The sequence below is a fragment of the Monopterus albus genome, unplaced genomic scaffold (genome assembly GCF_001952655.1).
Source record: "Monopterus albus unplaced genomic scaffold, M_albus_1.0 scaffold27.1, whole genome shotgun sequence".
Taxonomy (NCBI): domain Eukaryota; kingdom Metazoa; phylum Chordata; class Actinopteri; order Synbranchiformes; family Synbranchidae; genus Monopterus; species Monopterus albus.
In genome coordinates this window covers 1,715,147-1,739,425 of record NW_018127907.1, presented here as the reverse complement: position 1 = coordinate 1,739,425, position 24,279 = coordinate 1,715,147, and the positions used below count along the sequence as shown (strand labels likewise).

Here is a 24,279-nt window from a genome sequence, read left to right as displayed (position 1 = left end):
AGGGGGGAGTTTGTATTTTGCCAACTCTGACAAAGTGTAAAAAGGACTGAAGCACAAAAACATTGTAACCAAATGACCTGTTTATTTTAATGAGCTACTGAAGTCAATTACCTATCAACACATTGCCTCAAAAAAAAAAAAAAAAAAAAGTTTCCATGAATGCACAATATTGTTAATATAGTGAGTATGGAAAATACAGTCACTCTTACTTAACCTTGCAGGTATAAACAGGAATCAGTAATAATGATGATGTCCACTGTCTGATTATATCATAAAAGACTACTTCTATTGCATTAGATGTAACATTCACAATGTTGTTAGCTTATGCCATGTTAAACTTTTTCAGTGATTGAGCTCCCAATTCAAAAACTCATGTTGGCAACATAACCTTTCTTAAAAAGCAGTAGCTCAGTGTTCATTTCTAGCATTACAGACTAGAAGGAAAAGGAAAGTATGTTACATCTGAGCCTAATGGCAAACCTAACTGTGTTTGTGCCTTAACTGTACATATCTGACATTACAACAATGTAAGGAAAGTGTTAAGTAAAATTCCAAATCGCCTGTGGGACAAGGCAGAGTAGTGAAACAGCTCCGCTTCATTAAAAACTACAGAGAAATAAAAGTCATTTGCGAAAAAAAAACAAAAACAAAACAAAACCATTTAACAGATCCAAGCTTGACAAAGACCTCAATTCTTGCAGGTGCTGTAGTATTGTCAAGCAGTAGTGAGTCCATGTCATTACTGCTCCTTGGATGTTCCTTATTCCTCATCTCCAGCTTGTAACGTTACTGTTTCAACAACTGGTGTCTGCTGAATTTCCAGCCAGCATTCAATATCCCTTACTGAATTAAGTGTAAACAGTTCAGCCATTAAGACCACCTTAAATTATAAAATCACTGAGGGGAAATATTAAAATAGTTTATCATTAGGACACAGAAGAGATTGGGTTGAGAGGTGAACCCATTTGTGTTAGCACCTTGTCCAGCCACTGAAGGGGCCCATGCAGGTGCACCTCAATCCAGCAGGGGGTGCTGGTGACATCCTGTCGGTGATACTCTGCTCCCCAGCCCTGTGAACAGGCAGCACAAATTACACAACTGTGACACAGATGATGATGACGTTTGCCTAATGACCATGTTGGTTCTTGCTTTATGTTCTTCTCTGTCTTGTCTTTAGTTTGTAGAGCCCTACCTTTACAAAGCTCATCCTAATAGTACACATCTTGGTAAGCTCATAGACAGCCTCAAAGCCATGGTTCACTGACTGGGCCAGAAGCTGAGCAAACTCCTGGTTGTTGAAAATTTTGAGGCTACATCCACTGGGGATCTTGCAGACAGTGGTGGGGTGGAAGCCATGGTGGTAATTACAGTTACGGCTCTGGACAAAAATGCTGGTGTCACTGAGGCATTCTGCATACACCTCCCCTCCCACATAGTACAGGTGCACTCCTGGGCAACAGAAAGACAAGCAGCGATCAGAACATTCAAACCACAACAATGTTTTATCAATCACTTTTTCATGCTGTAGTAGTCATACCTTTGCCAATGTGTCGGCGGGTGTTCTCGATTGTGGAGTTGCGATTGACATTGGACAGCAGTCCTAGGCAGAAGCGGTTCTTGTTGTTTGAAGGGTCAGTGAAGCCATCCACAAGCACACTGGTTGATGAGGCATGGTAAGCTTCACCTACACGATTGTTGAGTTCATAGTAAACAATAGAGCACCAGTGGCTGGGCTCCTCATATTCCACTGGTTGCACATCTGGGAAAGTGCACAACAGCTCAGATGAAAACAGGTGATTCATAAACCCACACAAAAATATTCTAGAGGGCTTTTGTGTCTTAAAAAGGTTTCTTACAAAGTTTTTAGCTACAGAGAAGGATGTGCAATGTCAAGAGACAGTGCGGGACTTTGAGCCCTCCCACTGCTCTATACAAAATCACTATACATCAATAAAAAAAAATAAAAAAAAAGGAACATAAAACCATGTAGTATATCAGTATATTAAAACTTAAAGCCAAAACCATTGGGATATGATCTGTTAATTGACAAAGTTGAACTGAATGAAATGTCATTAATAAGAGTTACAACAGCGAAGCTGCTTGTTAACATCAGCCATTCCTGGGGAAATATTTCATACAGGGCAACATTACAGCAGGTACTTCCATTAACAATATATTTGTGAACCTTTGGGATGCCCTACAGTTTGGACAGAAACCTCCCTACTTTAGATTCATAAAATGTATTTTGCCAGTGGGATCGCCTTAGTTTTTCAGTTCTCTGTATAAATACAAGCTTCCAAATCAGGATGGTGTTGATAGCAACAGTTTTCTCTGTTTCATACTTTCCTAACAACCTTTTATTTCATGCATTTCTCAAAAGAATGTACAAAGACCTGATCAAGTCTAGGGTTCAACATTAACCATGGCCCAAGGCCACAAAAAGTTAGTGTGGCCAACATATAATCCCCAGCAGGTGGCATGCTGTGGCAACTAAGCTTTATCACATCTCTCCTGAGAAAGAGAACATGTCTCACACCCCCTGCAGCATTCAACAAAAACGGTGAACAGTAAGGTTACTTGTCACTGGCTCACTGCCTTGTCAGGGCTGCTAAGGTACAGGTTTACTAAGCCTAATCAAACTTCTAACACAATCACTACAGAAGAACACACAGAAACACAAACACAAAATATGGCTTATGAAAAAACAGCAATGAAAATTTTGGAATGAATGAAGGAAAGCGTGCCGGTTGCTAGAATATAATGCAGTGCTTAATAATATTAGTATCTATTCCTGAGATCAAACAAAACACAATAAGAAAATCTTTATATTCAACAACATAAACATTCATGTCTGTTCAAAATAGAACTTAATGGTCAATTATTGGAACAACGAGACAGCTAACTGGGACTGTAATCAGTGCCTGAGGAGGAAGGGGGAAATTACAAAGAAATATCAGAGCAGACTGCACAAATACTCATTACAGGCCTCAGATCAAAGAAAAGGGAAAATGGTGTGAACACAAGTGGCATTTTAATGAGACCTCTGCAATGAATGCCTCACCAAAAAAAACTAAACAGGGCTGTCCAGTGTAAAAACCTGATCCTGGCTCTACTTTTTGTGGCAGTACACGGTCAGTACATGGTCACTTGGTTTGGCATATGCACAAATATGTCAAGACAGAGGAAACCTTCATTGCTGAAAATTTTCATAGGCAAACTGTGCATCAAATGAACATCAACTGCTCTGCAGTGTCATGGCTTTTTGATAAGCCTTTAAACTGGGCCTCCTGATAAGCATTTCACTCTTGGATATGTTTTTGGCACAGTGCTATTGTCTGTATATGTGCAGCTCTCACCTCCTCTAGCCATGTTCTGTGGCACCAGGCTGCTGCTTGTTTCCATAGACTGGCTGTCCTGGCCCAGCTGCTCATCAGGGGGCATGTAGGCTGGGGGTGGGGTGTCCGCTGAGACAGAGAGAAGAGTAGTGGGGAGGATAAGACCAGCTGTTGTTGCTGGCAAATGGTCTTACAGACACACACATACACATATACACACACACACACACACACACACACCTCCCTAGACTGCAACAATCATCACAGGATCTGTACCCCGGAAATGGTGTCAGATTACACAGATCCCTCACTTGCTAAGACCATTCCCAACAGAGAGGCAATATGAGCTTCTCAAGTCCATGTCGAGGCACACAGGAAAAAACAATGCAGTGAGGAAAACTGTCAGTGGCGATGTTTTTTTTTTGTTACTTAATGATTGCTGATTTATATTGCAATTATATGGTTATGGTATGCAACTAGATCAGTCCCTCATGTGAACTCCACTGTGTTACCTATACCTTTTTTGTTTGGTGTTGTAGACTGCCGTTGTGTAAATGGTGACCAAATAAATCTCCCCCTTGGGGATTAATCAAGTTTCCATTTAGTGAGTTTAGACAATGATGATCAGGGCTTTTTCAGTACAAATAAGCTCAAATCAGCAATTTTCAATAAAAACCATTTTCTGCTTGCAGCCACCAGATGTGTCAGCAGATCTGGACTGACCACTGGTCACAAGATACTGTACACACAGCAGTAACACATCAACAAGCAAGTATAATGCGATCAGTATGTGGTATTCATGCATGCGTTCTGTCTCCAGCCAGTAACAGTAACTGTGTTTTCATCACCGTTTTTATGCGAAGTAGTACATCAGAAAAAGGTGATGAAGATGCCAAAACCCGAAGAAAAAAAAAAAAAAAAACCTCTAATGCACAAAAAAAGTTTATGCTCACTGGATGTGGCTTTTGACTTGTGCAAAAAAGAGTTAATGCATAAAGTGGGAGATGGAAACGCATTCGAGTAAGTTGTGACAATGAACACTGAAGTCACATGACATGATCTCAGCATTTCTGTCATCTCCAGATAGCTATGAACATGGCAAATATTAGCTTAACAGAGAGGACAAGTATGAGGTGTCCGGTTGAAAATAATTCAGCCAGACCTCTCCATTTTCTCTGTCAGATTCTTTTCCAGTTCGTAGCCTCTACTTCTACAACATTTGTTTTTTGTTTTTTAAATCACAGCAATGTTGTGGTATATTGCCTATACCACCATCTTCTCACAAAAGTAGTATAGTTTATCTACTTCAACCACTTGATGGAAATGCATCTAATTCAGTATTATATTTCAGTAAACAATCTACTAAGTCAATGCACTCAACACATCTCTACACTGGGAGTGCTGTAAATGGTACAAACACAAAATTAGATTAAACTGAACTTTGGTTAAGAGTGTTTGTCATTTAATTGTGAGCAATACTTTTTCCTTATATTACACAACTTTAAAAACAGAAAATCACAAGAGACCAATGTTTATCAACAGTTAGCCTCTTGCTGGCTACATGACGGCAATAATCCAGAAAAACAATAGTCTGGCATCTTTCCCAGGGTCATGTACATAAGCGTAAATGACGTACCTGGGAGCTGAAACGGACTGGAGGGCCCCGAGCTGGCAGGAGAGTTTGGATAAGTACCACTGCTGGCTGGAGAAGGAGGGTATGGAGAGTTGGGAGAAATGGGAAAAGAGCCACCTCCGCCTCCTCCACCACTGCTGCCCCCACTGAGTGGCTGCTGGAAGGACTCTGGAAAAGTGGTGTTCAGGGGCATGTGTGGCTCGTTGTGGGTGAGGTTACGGAACTGTACCAGCAAGCTGTGCTGTGGGTTGAACTCACTGTGCCGTGGTACCAGGACAGGAGGGAGCACTGGATGGAGGAGCAAAGGAGGTAGGGAGGGAAGGATAGGAAGTAGGTTTATTGAAAATGAATCAAAGACAGAGGGGGAAACATTATTATAAAAAAAATTGTCATCTTATGCAAGGAACCCCTTTTTATGCACATCTTTAACCACAATCCCTGTTTGAAGTACAGCTTTTATTGTGCTTAAATGTTTCCTATTTAATAATGTATAATTTTCATTATTAAAAAGGAAATGCAGCCAGCATTAGAAAGAAGCTCTCAGTGAGCATGCTCTCGTTGCTATAATGCCATAACAGTAGAACTGCCAAAATCTTTAGAAACACTACACATACAATCCTCACTTGTGCCTTGGTAGAGTTAAACATAAAATACAAAGAACTTCCTGACAAAAAAAACAGTCCTGCATTCCTCAAAAGACACTTTAGACCTTGGTAAAGATATATAACTACACAAGTCATTCATTTTTATTTTTAATTTCAACTTCGTCAAAATGATAAAATTGTTTACCCGGTGTTGCTTTTTGTCTAACTGACTTTAAGCACCACAGCTCCAAGGCTACCCTTTCCAAGTACCCAGTGAGCTTTGCTTTAAAACAGTATTACACGCAGTCTCTCCTGACCAACATGTAATGCATCCTTGAACTGGTCAATACAAAGCAGACAAACCCAAACTAGCCTAGTGTGAGAGAGGCTGTCCCTCTCACTGTCATCCATGAGTGTGTGCACTGTGGTGTGTGTGTATAAGAAAGAAGGGGAGGGAATGAGGAGAAAGTGCTAGGAGTTTAGTCTGAGTGGTGTATGCATTTAGTAAGCCACTCTGTGATGCCACACCCCATCTGGAGTGCCTGAGGCAAATAATCTAATAAGGCTCCAAAAGACATCGTGATATTGATTTTCTGTAAAGTGGAGGGGGGTGGATGGAGCAGGCCCATGTGATGACATCCTCCTGACCTTTGAGGATTTGATCACCAGCTCCACAGTTTACTCAGAGCTACTCCTAAGGGATCTGAAGAGGTGCACAAAGTCTTGCATTTGCTGTCATCCATTAACTTAAAAACAACACAGATGCTGTTTTTCAGTTGCATGTGTGCCAGTCATTACAACTGCACAGATTTGGAAATGACAGTGACTTAAATAAAACAGTTTTAAAAGCAATTTCAAGCATCAAAAAGGTGTTCTGAAAAAGAGTTGTGTAAATAAGAACAAGTATGGCACATCTTAATGTGTTAATTTAAATGCATGGGATAATGAAGATGGGATAAATACAGTAGCTGAGAGTCAGTGCCAAACCGCTGAGTATAACAAATAGCAAGCGCTCTGATTGGAGACGGCTGAAGTACCTACCAGGACTCTCCACTCGCTTGTAGTGATATGGGTTGATACAGACTTCCTTCTGTTTGGATCCAAACGGGTACTCACACACCTCCAGGGGCTTGAGCTCATGGTGGGACTGGAGATCAGGCCAGCGCCACACACGGCAGTAGATGACATGAGGCAGGCCCTTCCTGTGGGAAACCTGTAACCGGCCATCCAGTGATCTTGGAATCGTAACGCACTTGCTGGGCTGTCCCGGGCAGCTCAGGGCCTTCTCTAGGTCCTCCATGGCACCTTTTTTCTTTTTCAGCTTTTTCACCAGCGCATCCACTGCCTTTTCTGCCCATTTCTCCTCCTCATCTCCCTGTTTCCAGCCGAGCAGGCGTTTGACTGCTGGGCTTGTGAAGGAGAAGAGACTAGACATCGAGGTCATGGTGGAGGCTATAATGTAAGTAACAAGGAGGAACTGTGTGAGTATGAGAGTCCGACAGATGAGTGGGGTATGGGAGAGGAGGCTTTAGTCTTGTCTAACCAAGGACAGGAAGCAGGGGAGGGAGGGGAGTCAGCAAGCAGGACGCAGCTGCTGCTGCTCAGGAAGGGCCCTGCAGCAAGCTGTCCGGAGCTGGGTCACCACCACTGATGGAAGGGGGTGGGGGGCGCAGACTGCAGGAGCGGAGATCAGGACCTCTGTCAACAAGCACACTGCAGCAGGTCTCACCTGTGCAAGCTGACAGACTTAGAAATAAAGTATGAACCGCTTCTCCTCAACAACTCCCAACTCCTCTCCGAGATGATTTATCAAATCAATGCAGTGCTTTGCTCCACAAGCCCTCTGCAAAACAAAAAAACAAAACAAAGAGCAGAAAGATCAGCAAAACACCTATTTGTCTCTCTTGGCATTCTGTATCTAGATTAACAAGCATTCCTAACATTTTCAGTTCAATATATCAAAGCATGTGACAAACTATTCTTAATCAAAAGAATGATCAAAAAGCCCTTCATCTTCTTTTTGATCTGACATTATTTCTATGAGGACACCTAGTTTTGCTGAAACTAAGATGATGGTGTTATCTGGTAGGTGTAGAACTTGCAGACAGTCATTAATATGAAAAGAAACATGAGGAGAAACAAAGCACCACACACAAGGCTTAAAGTGTAAGCTTAAACAAAATATTTACTTTTGTCCTGACCAGTGGCCCAAAAAAAAAAAAAAAAAAAAAAAAAAAAAAAAAAAAATCATGGATTATTTCCTATTAAGTACATGATTACACAGAGTAGATAACAAAATTACTAATTTGGCCTCAAACAAAATTTAAATCCAGATTGGCTAAAATCTGGATCTCTCCATTAAGTGCCCTTCCAAAATACAGTTTTCACCTCCTATATCAGTGATTCTGAGTATTAAAACACAATATGAAAAAGCCATGTTGTAATTTATGGCACCCTTAAAATTCACATCAGGCAACCCCAGCAAGCAGACAGTGAAACATGTAGCTTGAAGCAGCAGTGCCTGTCTGGGGGCTTATAAAACCGGCCCTAGACAAAAAGGATGTGAGCACAAAGAGCTGCTTCCTCCCTCAGCCCATCTCTGTCCTGATCCCTCCCTACAGCATACAGCTGTCCAACAGCACTGCACCCACTTCCACTGCTCATTGTTCTACAATCACATGAAAGCGAAGGGAAATCTCCTGGAGTTGAACATGTGTGCACACAAACGTTTTCAGCTTTGGAGTTGAACATGTGTGCACACAAACGTTTTCAGCTTGTAAATGTTTCCACATAGAGACCCAGATGCAATGAGGCCTCTGGATCAGCAGTGATTCATCAGTTCAGTGTTAAGTGAGCAATGACAGATTTCAACATATGGACATGTCTGCCCTGCCTGAGACAAGCAGATACATTGTCTAACCATCATTTAAACACATGGTACATACAACTTCCCTGAAAAAACAACTAAAGCCAAATCAAAACCTGATGTGAATCACACTGACTAATCCTTCAGATAAAGTTGATCATCACCCCCAAACTGATAACAGCTCACATCAAAAGCTCTGTGTTTCCACCATCAAAGGCTGAAAATCAAATCAACCATGACCACACATTCTGAATGAGGGTTAGCGAAGAGAACCAAAGCCCTTGATTTACCAATTAGGGGCTGAATTAACCTTAACCATGATTTAAGTTAAATCAAGATTTGTCTGACAATAATTATCAGTGGCTGCCTCAGAAACCCTGAGTATATAGTCAATATACAGAAATATGACTTACACATTATATGTACTAGGGGGGGGGAAAAAAAAAGTCCCAAAAATTCTCCAATGGCACATTGTACAGTCAAAGCCTTATTTGTATGTGACTGTTGTTCACAAGAGGGGATTCAAATTTTCCACAGACAATTGTCGTATATTTTAACAGCTTAACAAGCCCATGGCATGCTGTTCCTTGTTTTCTGACTTATCTACAATGTTACAATGGTAGATCATCATCTTAGATGCAACCTAAAGCTCAAAATATGAGGTGTATGCATGTTCTAGATTTCTATGCAGAATCAACTTGTTTTAAACTCTCACTTGTGAGACTTTTCTTTCTAACAAAATTAACTACAAGTATTACATGATAGTTTAAGGATTTCTTTGAATGGGCATCATCTCCAGGCAGTTGTGCATTCTTATGAGCTTGCCTGACACCCACCTGTGCCATTGTAAAAGCAGAATTTTGAGACTGCATTTTGTGGATATATTTTATTTCCTGCTGCTGCACTGTGGCCAGAAGATGTAGAGAAAAATGTACAGGGACTCACTGTTTTACCTGGCCAGGTCTAACCTACAAGCAGCGTTTACCGTGATCATTTACCGCCACGGTAAATAATCAGATCATCGATGCTGGATTTCACTGGAGAACAGTAGTTGTTTGTTTTGACTGACTGAGGCCACTGTGTCTGCCGCAAGTGATGTGTTGCGCATTAACGGTCCATGATATTATTGTCAGTGCTAAGCTTCCACTACTTGGGGGGACTTAACCACAAGTTTAAAAATAAATAAATAAAACATAAAAAATAAAAAAAACCACAAACAAAAACACACACATTACATGTCTGTCAATATGTTGTTTCGGTAACAAAGAGAACTGTTGTAAGGTTGGAAAGGTTTATATGTCTGAATTATGCTAGTTAAATATAGGGTTTCCTTAATTACATGCTTTGTTTAGAGTGTTATAGATCTCTTTTCATCAGTACATATACCGTTGTTTACCTATCTATGGAGGAGAAACTCAAATTAATTAATACTGTTGCAGTTCATCATGATGTCCACTTTCATATTCTGGCTCGAACATGTCAGGTAGGATTTCACAGTCATTGTCGAAAATGTAACTTATTTGTCAATGTTTTTTGTATTATTTGTCCCCAGATTCCTGACCAGTCTTGTGTCAAAAAATGTTCCCCCACTGAGATGTGCTTCCCCTGTTCAAAACTTGGTTTCATGTAGCACCTTCCTCAACCTCAATGGTTGTGGTTAGGATAATGTTAGGATTTATGTTAGGGAAAACATCTGGATAGGGAAACCGATTTCGACAAAACACCGGCAGCAGGAGCTGTAGGCGTTCACGAACTATGCCCTCATTTCAGGAGGAGAATCCCTGGTTTTACTGTTCTGAAATAATTACTGACTATTTGAAGTTGTGATGGGGGCAAAGCTAACCTAGAGGTACCCAAGATCAAACATTACATGGCTGGAAATGAGCATGTCATGGGCACTCAGCTTGATGCACAGCATACTACCAACTGTAGCTAACATGCTAATATTAATACTTCTCTGAAGCTCATACAAATTGGAGCCGAAGCCAACTAGGTGGTAAACAAACACGAAATCCTTAATCACAGTTACACTGGCCTGCGTTAGTAGCTTATCACAACTTGTCTCTTCTCGATTAAACTGAGTAATGTAACCATAAGGCTACATTAATTTAATAACGTTCGTAAATTGAAAGATTCAAGAGTTATACTTCGCTTTACCGTGTGAAATGCTTGACAAGTAAGAATAACAAGCTATGAAGTACAAGCAACAGACAATATGGAAGGATGATTCGGTCAGTACCACCCCCATCCTGAGAAAGAGAGGGAAGAGGTTTAAAAAGACGCATCTGACGTTACACAAATACCTAAACAAAGGTAAAAAAAACGTTTTCCCTAATCCGATTTAACTTATCACGAAAATGCTCAGTCATAAAATGAAACAGTATTTCAACGGCATTAGGCAATGTTAAACCTGAAGCGTAGCAAGCTAATGTAAGCAACCTCGGGAATTGCTACTTAACATTAGCTTAGCTAAAGTTAAGCAAACAACTCGTTAAACTTAACGTTATAGTCAACCACCTCAAAACTACCACCACCTGGTTCAAGCGTCAAACGTTTGAAGGCACTCTTTTACACTATAATATGCAACTTCATGAGCCAACGATTTCTACCTCTTAACGGTTAGACTGGGTTACTTCACTCTTCTTCCTCCTCCTCCATTCCAGAAACTTTTTGAACTTCTCACAGCTGAGGATAAGCTATGCTAGCTGTTAGCCCAGCCCTCCGAGGGAAAGCGGTGAGACTACTCAGCATACCCTGTTGATGTAGCTCACTAGAGCCGAACTCTTCTTTTTAAATTGAATAATTGCTTAGTTACATACCTTTTAACAACATGCGCAAACCATAGTAAGGGATGTTCTTGTGGATGTTTAAGACAGAATTCCTACTTTCTTAAAGATTTCCTCTCGTTTCCTCCACACCTTCCCTCATTCTTCCCGTGCCATGTCCTCCCAGAGCTGGACATTAGTAGACTGGAGAAGCGCAGCATATATCACTCCGCTGTAACGTTCCTGACAAACTAGTGCTCGCTTTGGTGTCACAGCCGAGGGGGAGTTTCACACTTACTGCCTAAAACATTTTAACACAACATTGAATATAACCACTGTCTTAAACCATTTACCAATATAACGACATAACATTTAGTGGCTAACTTATCATAACCTTGATAAACTTCCCTTGCGCATAGATCAGAAAATGTTCTGAACATAAAACTGTCCACCTTTGACAGCTGGAGCTGGATTGTTGCGGTCGCAAACATCAAATACAAGATAAACAGCTGGACTTTTAACTACATAGACATGATACCTGGTATTTTACAGCTGTTTTTGATGTTTTGGCGTGTGAAGTTTGATACTTACGGTGGTCGTGCTGCGGCTCTGAAACGTCTCACAAGAAGCTGGCTCCACTCAGTCTGCGGTTTGTTGTGCTGTCCTTTGTAGTCACTTGTTCGACACCTCCCCCGCGTTGTTAATAGGTTTCACATTGACCAATCAAACTAATAATATTCTAGTATCCTACCCCCATTTCAGTAGACGAATTGCTGCGCTCTGTTAGAGTAACGTTGTGTGGACTCTTCATTCGGTGATCAGATTGCAGATGAAACACGGTGTCCAAGTTCAACCACTAGAGGACAACCTAGGGCCAGTCACGGGCTGTAAGGGTATGTTTAAAACACCAATTTATTGACAAGCTACTTACTAAAACTTGATCTTCCTTCATTGAAGCCTCTGCTACACAATCCAGCCATTGCGGGTAACCAGGCTAAACAGAAAAAGAAAGTGTTTACTGTGTTTTTCTTGCCTTGTAAGAGACTTAGGCCTAACAGTTAAATGTAAAAATGTTAGCTGATTTTCAATGTACCTTCATGATGTTATGCCACAGTGCAGATGAAAAGTGCTGTTCTTACTATTTTATATCCCACGTTTGTGATATATCAGATGCCTAATCTTACTAATGCAACACAACAAATCCAATATTTGCACTTTGCAAAAATTCTTGTGTGACTTCCACACTTCAAGATTTGGCATTCGCTGAGTTTTATGCCCCCCTGCAAAAAACCTGTGCAGGAGCCTTGCCTGTTGAAGCTTTTATCATACAGATGAACTGTAAGTTATTGTTAAAAGGTGGATGAAATTTGTTCGATAAAAAAGGCAAGTACACAAAATATGTGCCAGGCTTTGTTTCCAACTTTGATGGAAGCAGCGGATGCTTTTCTGTTTATGTAATTGTTTGTAATTTTAAACATTGAGATTTACTGGGTCAAAATGGATGATGCAGTCAGAAGTCATCAGTCTGTGTGTCACAGCCATGATACAGTGTGAGGTATTACAGTACTAACTACACAAAATGACTCAGGTACTGGTTTATTATGAAGCTTGATTCATTTCAATCTAATAAAACCTAAAATGTCACATGCCACTAGAAAAATTATTTTAAAATTCTCATCAAAATGTTGTCATAATCTGTAAATCACTGGCAAATGTGCTTAGTGCAGGTTTATGATGAGAACCAGTTATCTGTCAGCCCCACAGTCAATTTCATAATAGGTTTACATTCCAGCCTCTTATGTCAGCTCCAGTATCAGTAGCTCAGACTTTACTTTGATCGAATTAAATATTCAAATGAACAGTTGTGAACAAAACAGCATTTTTGCACACACACAAAAAAACAGTCCAGACACCCATCTTTCTCACGATGCCATGACAATGCACATCTGCAAAGGGCAGACTTATTTACAAAAAAATGAGGCACATACTATCTTGTAAAATTATTTGGCATCTACAGGAGCAACCCAGAAAACTCTTAAAGGGTAAATCTACAAAATTTACATTCTTGTTGTTCATGTGCAAAATTCTGTTGTGTGACAAACTCCCCTCTAAAGAATATCATCAAAGTACAGATGAGTGATTGCAGTGACAACACTTCTTCTGTCTTTATCTAACAAAACAGCTTATAAGTAGCATTTGTGTAACAAGTGCCAAATGTCTCACTGCAGCGTGATTGAACACTGCATTTAAATTTACAGTAACAACCATCACACAGAGTCATGTTATTTCTTGAAGCATGTGATTTACTGTATCTCTAACCATTGTAATAATATACCAACCTGAGTTACCACACTGCTAGTTTTCCTTTGATTTGTCACATTACTACACTCAGTAGGATTAGAAACTCTGAGACCCTTAACAATAAAATGCCATTCCTTTATCCAGCACACCCCTATGTACGGAAGAGTATTAGGGCCACTGCATAAGTTTTTTTTTTTTAATTCTGACTTTAAACTCAGAATTCTGAGAATAAAGTCAGAATTTAAAAAAAAAATTATGCAGTGGCCCTAATAGTCTTCCGTACCTATGACTTTGGTTGCTGAGCCATTATTAGTGTTTACTCCCTGCACATCTTGCACTGACAGGCAATCACATACTGTAGGTAAAGAGTCAGTGCTCAACAAAGTCTGAAGTGCACAGAGTCCTCAGGTGATGACACCGTTTAAATAAAGATATTTAGTGTTGATGTAGTCAAGAGTTTTTTTTTGTTTGCTTTACTCTTCAGGCATGGTGTCTATCACGGCCCGTTAAAAACACAAGTCGTCTTCTGCTTACGCCAAAACCCAGAAACATAAAATACATCACTTCCTGTTCAGATGATTTTTCACAAGGTTATTACCCGGCACAGTGTGCTCGGCGCAGTCAATGAATAACACCTTAATGAACCGGCAGGGAGACGAATCACCATTTTATTTTAAACGCAGAGCAACATGAAGACCGTTTCAGTTTGAGACACACCTCACAGATTTCTGACAGCCCATTCCCACGAACGCTGGCTCCTGCAGGTGGTTTGTTGCCTCCATCAAAATCCTGCTTTATATTTGAAAATGAGAATAACATTGATCAACAGTCCCTCAAGGAGAGAAATACAGTCAGCATCAACTGAGGAGTTTTATTGCTTATTTGTCCTCAACCAAGTCATGTGATTATGTGAATCATTTGAGTGAGCACACCAGTCACCAGTACCAAGTTTAATGAAAATGATTAGCTGTACAATAAATAGGCTTTGGTGGATGAGCTGACAGTGTTCTGAACAGTGCGTCCAAAGGGACTCAAGACTGTGAACCATAGTGGTGGTGAGCTATGACAGACAGTCACTAACAACACACACACACACACAGTGCAGTGTAAACAGTCTCTGGGCCTCTTTTCAGTACCTCTGGTTAAAGTGACATTTCCACTGTTAGAATTCATTCTTTTCCCCAAGGTCTGACAAGAGAGTTTAGTACTGGATCTACCTTTTAATTGGTCTTTTAGATCAGTCATTTCTATTGTAATGTGACTTCATATTGGTTTAGATGCCATCTGTAGTTCTCATAAATCTTCTTTCTTTTATTTAACCAGGAAAACCTCAGTGATACAGGCAATGATATCAATCCAGATGCAAACAATACAAACAAATCCATAAATCCAAATTACTTTGGTTTGTCACCTTTGGGTCCTGAACTTCAAGTGTGTTTATTAGAGAAATGACAACATCCTACCAGTGTGAAATATCACTTTAAAATGACAAAATGAACATTACTTGTGTCTAGCGACTAATATCACCAGTTCAGGTAATATTTCTGATAAAATAAAGCCAAATAAAGTATCCAATGTACCTTAGGCAGTGATAGTGAATGTAAGTGATGCCCAAGACATTTTCTATATATTTAAATTTTTTTTCTTAGGCTCAGTGTGTCAAGGAATGTAAAGGTTTTTTTTAACTACAGAAAACAGTGATTTACAGTGATTAGAGTTCATATAATCACAGCAAAACAAAACATTTAAATGTAATTTAAAAACATAGTTTTTAAATTACACGTTCAATATTCAGGATTAAAATGCCTCTACACACTTCAACAGCAGTGCACGTTTGGCTCTTCACACAAACTAATTATTTCAGTGAAGGTCTTCTGAAACCAAGTAACAAATGCGCACATCAAAGTGAAACCTGTAAACTGCCAAGGATTCAAACCGATCAATGTGAAAGATATTGTTTGAATTCGTGCTCGAACATCTGTGATGGGCCGAACTATCAGCTTATAAAAAGTGAATGAAAACGTGAACTAGATTAGTTTATACAGGAGATTCCCTTGGGAGAGCAGCACAGTTACAGGAACATGACGAAGTTCAGGCCACGGAGTCATGTTTGCACATTTGGTAACACTGGACTTTTTTCCTCCAGACTCAGACACTCTCCCCCAAATATTGTTTTCTTGCAGTAACTGATGCAGGACGCTTGGGTCCTCCAACACTGACAATCAGATTATTTATGTTTTCTGGTTCAGATCGGATTAAATGAACATTCATTACACTCAAAAATGATTTATCTCCAGAATAAAAGCCAAACACCAGATGGCAGTGACTCATCAAGTATCAGTCACATCTGTTTCTCAAGCAGGTACAACGAGGGAGTTTTGATTATGTTCGATCCAACAGTATATTGCATCTTCTGCCACTGGTCCTCTGTATTTCAGAGCAGTTATTCACATTAACATCTTAATAATTTTTCTATACACCAGCTGTTTGTATTGATGACATAACATACATACACTGTATGTGGATGCAGAATAATGGTCAAAATCAATACTACTTAAACATCGTAAACTGTACCTTCATTCACCCGCTGTCAGCTTTCCACTAACATCAGCGGCCTTGCTCGAGGCTGTGCAGAGCCATAACCAGCGTTGATCCCTGATCGCTGTCCAACAAAGTGAGGAAAACTATACAAGACTATGCTGAGCAATCAATCCATGATTCACAAGACAACGCCCAATCACCACCCCAAGCAGCTGAAGAAACAACCCTGGGCGTTGGCTCAAACGTGGAAACAGTGGCTATCATTATATTGATTCATTAAAACTGTTTCACCCGATGTTATAACTTTGTCATCAGCAAATATATAGAATTCACTTCCTTTTTTGCCATCATGCAGTAACTTAATAAACCTAAAAGGACAGAGCTGATACAAAGGAGAGGGACTAAGGTCAGAGTGAGGAGTTTGGATGGTTTTTTTCCTGTGCTTTTGTTGGTTTCTTTCCACCCCAAAACACATGCAAGAACACTCTTGCCAACACCACTGAGCAAGACTCTGGCCTTAAAGGTGAATTTGGTCCACGGGCACTATTTTGTGGCTGTCTGCAGCTGCTAGGCAGTCAGGAGGGGTCAAACACAGAGGACAAATCCCCCACCGACACTGAAAAATATACCTTAATAAATGGTCCTGCATGACACACTCTCCATTTTTCGTAGGGAGTATAACACACAGTTGCTACAGCAGCTATGTGCTCCTACAGTAAAGTTTCCCTTCATATGTGCTTGACAACATTTTGGTTTCTGTGCATTGAGAAGAAGCACTTACTGAACAATGTGTCAAATGACAATGGATGTAACTGATCTGCTGCAGTGCATAAAATGGTCAGCTGATTTAGCAAATGAAGGCACTGAAAAATGAGTTTAAAAAAAAAAATCACTACACTGTACACTGTAGTGTAGAGAGCCACAACATGTTCCTGCAGCAGCAGAGTCTCATATTACAATAAGTACGTTTCCATTTCATGTGGCAAAAAGCTGGTGAGCTTCGACATGAAGAGGGCACTGCAGGCGTCTCCTTTAGTGCTGGACACTATCTGTTCTGCTCATCCGACCTGAGGCCACAGTCTGAGGCATCCTCAGAGGGGGTGTCTAGGACAGGATTGACAAACCCTTCAAATTCAGTGTCTGCACCGTCCTCTGGGTGAGTACTCACAAAATCATTCTCCCACTCCAGTGCGTTGGAGTCCTCAGAAGCTGAGGTCGGGCCGCTGTTCATCTGCTTGCCGCCGGGCCTCAGGGCTGCACGCAGGATGTCCTCCTCGGTCCGAGACCTCTCCCAAGCTGGAAGTGTTCGATTGATTCCTACAATGCAAGGACACAAGCTTTCATTCTGCCAGTGGAGGGAGCTAAAGTGAAACAAAGGCTGCAGGCACTAATCTGGTGGCTCACAGGGGCCACAATCCATGTAACCTGCTCACTGACGCTCCAGAATAAATTTCAAACTTTTACATACCACATTTAATTGTAACCTAACTTAGATGCAATACAGTATTTATTTGTAGTATTATGTAGTTATATACGTATAAAGCTACCAGTTATGATTTAGATTAATCATTCATCTATAAAATCTCAAAAAATAGTGTCAATTTTTGGTATAATTTCTCTCAGCCCAAGATGACGTCTCCAAATGTCTTTGCTCGATTGAAATCCCAAAGACATTCAGTTCACTACTACACTTTACACTCCACTGGCAGTTTGCAAACCCTCCTCCAGTGGAAGTGATGTTCAGGTTTTGTTCAGACTGTTTTAGAGAGGTGTTACTGTGGAGGCTGCAGAACTCTACTGCCTTATACTGACAGGTGTTTATATTATTCTGTCCACCCCGTTTATATCACTGAGGCTAGGCTGAATAACAGAAACATCTCTCTGTATAATGTCACACAATCCAACAGCAGCACAAACTACAGCCTCCAAAAGGATCACACAGCTACGTCAGCTGTATGGGACAAAGTGTGATCCAAGTCACAGAACTGTTAGATCTATGGTTTGTGACCCAGCTGAGGATCCAAAGGAAACAACCTGAGAGTAGAATCAGCTGCTCAGTGAGCATGAGCTTTCTAATCACAGTGAGAAGTAACTTCCCACCTTCCTCGTCCTCCCACTCTAGATCCAGAGAGGTCCCGTCATCATTGGTGGAGCGGGTCTTTGTGGTAAAATCCCAGCTGCACTCCGTGTTGGGAGTCACCACGTTTGTGTCAGAGGGAAGTCCTGGAAACAAAGAGTACATGTATTTCCAGTGAAACACAGGGTTCCCTAAAATGATAAACAATGAAAATATGGCCTTTTTATTTGCACCAGTAGCTGTGTATTATTAGAGGTGTTATAATTAAGGCTAGAGGGTTCACTCACTGTTGCTCCTGAAAGCCTCAGACTGGGCTTTCACATTCTGGAGGTAGACATCAAAATCTTCCCCTGAGGTTTGTCTGAAACAGTTCACAAGGACAGTCAACAGGCATAACACATGGCTGGGCAGATGAGAACGCATGCACATGCACAAAAATCATCTCTCCTTTAAAAAACAAATCTGCTTAACATTTGGAAGAAATGAAAGGAGGCTGTGTGCTCAGCTTTGCTGGCTCCTTTCATCGTCACTGCACAGTGAAATTCAAGAAGACTGGACACTTTGTAGTGCTGCAGTACCATTTCTACAGCCTACACACTGTGTGCCTGCAGTGCTCACTGGATCAGTGTTTCTGTTGAGAACTTAAATAAGAAACAAGTTTCTGTTTGCCCAATAGCAACAAATGGCAGTATCATACAGCTGAGGGGCTAACAGATAGATATGCTGATTCAAACAATTTACTTGACAGCTCATTTGCTGGATGCTGCAGGGTCTGGTTTTCTACCACCACCTGAGGTGGATGGAGGACTTGTTCATGAGCCTTTAAAAATGTATCCTGCAATGCTGTCCTCTTTAGGATGCCTACTGAAACACATGCAGATCCCTCAGGACTGCAGCTTGCACCCAGCTCAACAACTACCCCATTGTCTGATGAGTTTAAACGACTCACTTTCTTCGTTGAATTTCACCACCAGAGCCATCTGCTTTCCCCCGTGTCCTCTGGCCAGACGACTGCTTACAAAAAGACCATATAACAAGTAGAAACAGTCATATCCTTCCATGATTTAAATACACACTATATTAATTAGCAATGTTGGTACTATAAAGTAAACATGAGCAAGTAACACTAACATAAAGCAGTGACAGAGAAGCAGTGGAATGTGGCATGAGAGGCAATCAAGACACGTCATCCGCATGGTGACAGTCACACTTCTGTTATATCACATAATAAAGCAATTTTCAGACCTTTTCCTTGAACCAGTACAGGAAATATGAAGCCAAGATCATCTTCTTCTACTTTTGGCTGTTCCCGTTAGGGATCGCCACAGCGAATCATCTGTTTCCACCCAACTCTATCCTCAGCATCCTCTACTCTCACCCCAGTTAACTTCATGTCCTCTTTTAGCATATCCATATATCTCCTCTTCTCCTTCCTCTTGACCAACAGGCCTGGCAGCTCCATCTCCAACATCCTTCTACCAGTATAACCACTATCCCTCCTCTGCACATGTCCAAACCATCTCAATCTGGCCTCTTTGACCTTGTTCCTAAACCAGCCGACCTGAGTTGTCCCTCTGATGTGCTCATTCCTAATCCTGTCCATCCTGGTCACTCCTAAAGAGAACCTCAACATCCTCATCTCTGCTACCTCCATCTCTGCCTCTTGTCTTTTCCTCACTGCTACAGTCTCTAACCCATACAGCATAGCTGGTCTCACTACTGTCTTGTACACCTTTGCTTTGATTCTTGCTGCCACTCTTCTGTCACACAACACTCCTGACACCTTTCTCCACCCACTCCAACCTGCCTGCACTTGCCTCTTCACCTCTTTTCCACACTCCTGTCACACAACACTCCTGAAATATGAAGCCAAGATACAGAACAAATTTCTTGCTACGATATTATTATATTCCAATACACCAAATCTCTCTGTTGATGCCTAATGTGACTGTGGGGGCTGCACTGATTGTTATAAGCCAAAAATCATATGGTATTTTCTGCAGCATGAGCCTCATCTTTTCCTCATTTCACTGCTTGTACTTAAGAATAAGGTTTATTGCCAGTTGTGTCTATTGGCACTTTAGTGCTTGCACAGTAAATATGAATATGTGTATATTATACACCATCTAATAGTTATAATTCATCCTGAAGTGAAATAAATGACTTTTTTGCCTCTCCACTATAATGTGACTGAAATACTGATAGTTAGCATTGTTCCACTGCACCTATAGGTTGTACCTATTGATTTCTTCTATCTACAGGATGCTTAGGAATACTGCAATGTTAACAAGTTATTTGTCAGATAACTAAAGTACTAAGACGGATAACAACGTTCCTGACTGGGTGACAAGGACGGGTTGATGAAGACACAAACCCGACAGAGAAAGCATCATTGTGTCCTCTTAAAAGACAGAAGACTGAGAAGCCTCTGCACAGGGCCAGTAGGTCAGAGGAGAAGCTGTTTTAGCCAAGCAATAAATCAGGCTCAGAAGGGAGCGCGCAGTGCCGCCTCACCTCCGTCAATTTGCGTTCACGTGCCAACCTGGCGGCCTCACGCTGGGCAGCATTTCTAGCCTCCTCTTCTAGCCTTAACTTCTCCTCTTGTGCCTCTAACTGAGCAGAAACAACAAAATGAAACACACAGAACAAGAACAGAAAATTACAAAAACAGAAAAAAACAGCACAGCAAATTAAAAATAAGCAGAAATTAGGTCTTAAATGGAAAATGAAATAATGGGGGCTGTTAACTGAAAAAAGACAGATGCTCTTTTAAACAGTGTCCTACCTCCACTCGGAGCTTCTGGTCTATTAGGATCTGTTTGTCTGAGATTGCAGTGTAGTGGTGTTCTTTGAGGTGCTTTATCTCATCTTCACTGATGGGCCTAATGACACAACAAAAAAACACAGATGGAAGGTAAACTAGTCTTTCAAATTCTTTCAGTTTTTTTTTTGTCAAAGAACACTCATGATTATTTTAGTGACATAAGACCAATAACCTGGGGCAGGGCTGTGGGCTCCCTCCCTCCCCCTGCAATGCAACAAACAGAAGATGTGACCATGTCACGCTGACTTCCAGTGTAAAACACATATTCCCTACTGTACTGTTTGACTGCAGTGCTACTCTAAAGATAATAACTGAATCACTCTCTGAAAGGAAATATGAAAGACTACTGTATCAAAGTGCTGGGTGTGCTGCAGGTCCACCTATTGCTTTCTCTTATTCAAGGGTGGAGGATCGCTATCACAGGAAATTCTGCAGCTTTTAATTAGACTATACGTCTCAAAACACTTACTTAGTCTTTTACAGCATAAAAGAACAATAACTGTTGAGCGGACCACAGACTCACCAACAATATTTTCCATAAATATATTTGGGTAGGGGTAAAATATAAATAGAGCCTAACATCATCTGAAAGATGGTGAGACTTACTTCATCGCTCTCTACCAGGTTTTCAAACTGCAAAATTAAAAAGTCACAGTTAAATGAATAAAGTCACACAATCCTTCATTCAATCAAGAAAGCAGCACTAGTAGTAAATGTAAGACTCATACCTCTATTGTATAATGTTCCCCTGTGGTACTGCTACGGAAATATTTAGACCTGTAAGCAGAAGCAAGAGGACATGAGCACAAGAAACTAAATCCAGTTAACACACTTCTAATTTCACACACACAGATGGCAGCAAAATAAAAGATTGAATAAAAAACACTTAGATAAGTCAGTTTAGCAACTAATGTGAACTTAGCTTTAATAACATTAACAATGGCCCTGTATTCATTTTAGTTTGCTATGACAGCTGCTGTTAAAGGGTTTTATATGTTTAGTCTTTATATTTTTGATCATATTTACATTTTAGGCACATATTTATTTTATTTGCAACTCTAGTTAAGAAGCGTTTTCTCTTTATCCTTTTATATCTTATGCATGTTTCTGTTACATGCTTAATTGAAAATGTGCAAAGGCTCTAAATTAAAGGAGAAAAATAACCAAATATAAATAAGTACCTTTAATTTGTTGAGTTTATAATTCAAAATGTATTAAGAAATAGGGCTTTTCACATAGTTATTTTATATAATCACCACTGAATTTACAGAAAATGTTCTATACTGTAATTTGTATCCTTCAATTAGAATTTACCTATTGCAAGATATGAGATTTGGGTCATAAAGCATAGTCCTATATCTTTTTTTATTTTTTTTATTTCAACTTCATTCAGTTTTCCCACTGTGAGTGAAAAGCCCCAAGTTTACTCCAGTTAGTTATGTTGGCTGTTCCAATGCTAATGGGAGCTGGAAAGTGGACCTGTACACTTTTATAATGAGATTCTTGATTTCTCAGCTCCAATATGTAAACCTTTGGAAGAGACTTGAAAGTCAAACTCCAAAAATCCTACACTTGCTGACACCCCATGCAAATAAAATGGAAAACGGAGACCCAGTATTTGCAGCAGGTCTGAGATTACACACTGAACTACAATGTCCAAACAGTAACGTTAGTCACTGTCAAAGGCCGCCTGACTAGCCCTAGCAGCCAGGGCTCCCATTAATACAACCTAACGTTACATGGCAGACTGTTGACAGTCAGGGTGGGGTCTCAAATCCTGCTAGCAGTGAATGAGTGCAGACCGGATCCCACAGAGATTTTACAGTAACTTATTGACTGACCTTTATCTCTTGGATACAATAACACTACCCGGCTAAATGCACACGGAGTTGCCAAGACACTGTGATATCAGTTATCAGCTAACCCACTGTTAGCTAACGTTAACAGCTGACTCAGGTGATGCTCGCATGCTAGTCAGTTAGCTCACCGGGCTAAAGCCACGTTTCACTTACCCGCCTCCTCTCTGGATCCTGTTGGCTTCTCTCCTGAAAAGCCCGACACAGTATGCCCAGCAGTTACCCATCGCATTGTCAAATACTATTATCTAGCTGCTCAGCTAGTTCAGTGACTGTAAGTAGCTAGATACATCTCCAGGTCCAGTCCTCTGCTCCGGCCACTTCCTCATCCTCCTTCCTCTCCGGTTGATGACAGACCACATAGAAACGCTCAACACGCCACCTACTGCCGATTTAGTGTAGTTTTGGACAGACGACAAGACGACACAGGATTTGGAAATTGGATTATATTGCTTCTTACATTTTAAAAACGTAGGAAGTAATACGGAAAAAATGGCCTGTCTATGGAGATGTTTGGTAATTTGATTTACATGCTTAGTTTGTGCACCAGCCTGCTTTAAGTTTAAATATTTAACAGTTACACAATGGATGAAGTTCTCAGATCCTTCACTTAAATAATAACACAGCAATGCCAAACTCCTGTTACAAAGTCTTGCATTTAAAAATCTACTTAAGTAAAAGTAAATCAAAAAAATTAGCATAGGAAAAACAAAGTTCTGATACACAAATCTATTTCCATACAAAACTGTAAGTACAGTACTTCAGAATCAGAATCAGCTTTATTGGCCAGGTGTGTTGGACACACCAGGAATTTGACTCTGGTACAGTGGCCCTCAGTGTGTCAACAAGCAAAGGAATGTGCATTAGGAAAAGAGATAAAAAAAATATAAGAGTAAAGTACTTATAAATAGAGGTCTGTACATATTTTGAGCAGTTTATTTAAATGTATGTGAATTTGTTCCTCTGGTTTGTTTTGTGGGACTACACTGCTCAACCAGTGTGCACGAGAAAACTCATTCTCTACACTCAGCACTGTTAACGCTGTATTATGTATTTAATGGACTGAACTATTTGGCTGAATACAGTCCTTTGCCAGCTTATTTGTACACAGCCATACATGTGTAATCAAGGTTATAATAATGTTCAGTTTTGTCCAAAGTGTTTTGGAAACGTGTTGATTAAACTGAATAATTGTTTTGGAGGTTGCATTGTTTTTTATCAGTGATGGAAAAAGTACTCAGATCTTCTCCTGCTGCAGTGTAGTAATACTCTGTTACAATTGAATTCATGCATTCAAATGTTTAATTAAGTAAAAGCACTAGTATCAAATTAAAATATAAAAAGTAGAGTGATCATTGTTATTTATTTTTATGGAATGTCCCATTTCAGAACCGTGTTTATTTATAATTATGTATAAATATCTGGCTAATTTTAACTATTGTCTGTACTGCCAGGTGGCTGAATTCAGGAACACATCATAAAATGGACTGCACATAT

At 40.4% G+C, this 24,279-nt stretch overlaps 2 protein-coding genes across 7 annotated transcripts; both read right to left on the bottom strand.

Moving 5' to 3' along the window:
- Positions 1-923: 923 nt before the first annotated feature.
- On the bottom strand, positions 924-12,114 carry smad5 (SMAD family member 5). 4 transcript variants are annotated; one of them, XM_020595530.1, is made up of 7 exons: positions 11,775-12,114; positions 6,594-7,395; positions 4,972-5,256; positions 3,357-3,464; positions 1,538-1,759; positions 1,193-1,449; positions 924-1,070 (listed from the first exon to the last, which is right to left on the bottom strand). In XM_020595530.1, the coding sequence occupies exons 2-7, from the start codon at positions 6,994-6,996 to the stop codon at positions 927-929; spliced, it is 1,419 nt and encodes a 472-aa protein (XP_020451186.1). In that variant the 5' UTR covers positions 6,997-7,395; positions 11,775-12,114; the 3' UTR covers positions 924-926. The 4 variants fall into 4 exon arrangements, with proteins under 4 accessions (XP_020451186.1, XP_020451185.1, XP_020451188.1 ...); XM_020595529.1 differs by lacking the exon at positions 11,775-12,114 and adding an exon at positions 11,238-11,463; XM_020595532.1 differs by lacking the exon at positions 11,775-12,114 and adding an exon at positions 11,304-11,463.
- Positions 12,115-14,033: 1,919 nt separating this feature from the next.
- On the bottom strand, positions 14,034-23,324 carry ap1ar (adaptor related protein complex 1 associated regulatory protein). Of its 3 annotated transcripts, none has more exons than XM_020595556.1 (10): positions 22,939-23,319; positions 21,655-21,703; positions 21,533-21,559; positions 21,099-21,130; positions 20,888-20,984; positions 20,617-20,715; positions 19,052-19,116; positions 18,390-18,463; positions 18,126-18,248; positions 14,035-17,342 (listed from the first exon to the last, which is right to left on the bottom strand). In XM_020595556.1, exons 1-10 carry the CDS (start codon positions 23,007-23,009, stop codon positions 17,071-17,073), a joined length of 909 nt encoding a protein of 302 aa, XP_020451212.1. In that variant the 5' UTR covers positions 23,010-23,319; the 3' UTR covers positions 14,035-17,070. The 3 variants fall into 3 exon arrangements, with proteins under 3 accessions (XP_020451215.1, XP_020451212.1, XP_020451214.1); XM_020595558.1 differs by having other exon boundaries at positions 14,037-17,342; positions 19,052-19,113; positions 22,939-23,309; XM_020595559.1 differs by lacking the exon at positions 20,617-20,715 and having other exon boundaries at positions 14,034-17,342; positions 19,052-19,113; positions 22,939-23,324.
- Between the last annotated feature and the right edge of the window lie 955 nt (positions 23,325-24,279).

What these genes read in the sequence shown, in the direction of transcription:
- ap1ar (XM_020595556.1), bottom strand. Translation starts at nt 23,009, where the DNA reads ATGGGTAACTGCTGGGCATACTGTGTCGGGCTTTTCAGGAGAGAAGCC. An exon ending in AGGATCCAGAGAGGAGGCGG is followed by an intron (nt 21,704 to 22,938) that starts GTAAGTGAAACG and finishes TTCTGCTTACAG; the next exon opens with GTCTAAATATTTCCGTAGCA. An exon ending in TGAGGCTTTCAGGAGCAACA is followed by an intron (nt 18,249 to 18,389) that starts GTGAGTGAACCC and finishes CTTTGTTTCCAG; the next exon opens with GACTTCCCTCTGACACAAAC.
- smad5 (XM_020595530.1), bottom strand. Translation starts at nt 6,996, where the DNA reads ATGACCTCGATGTCTAGTCTCTTCTCCTTCACAAGCCCAGCAGTCAAA. An exon ending in CAGTCCGTTTCAGCTCCCAG is followed by an intron (nt 3,465 to 4,971) that starts GTACGTCATTTA and finishes TCTCTGTCTCAG; the next exon opens with CGGACACCCCACCCCCAGCC. An exon ending in TTAGGATGAGCTTTGTAAAG is followed by an intron (nt 1,071 to 1,192) that starts GTAGGGCTCTAC and finishes GCCTGTTCACAG; the next exon opens with GGCTGGGGAGCAGAGTATCA.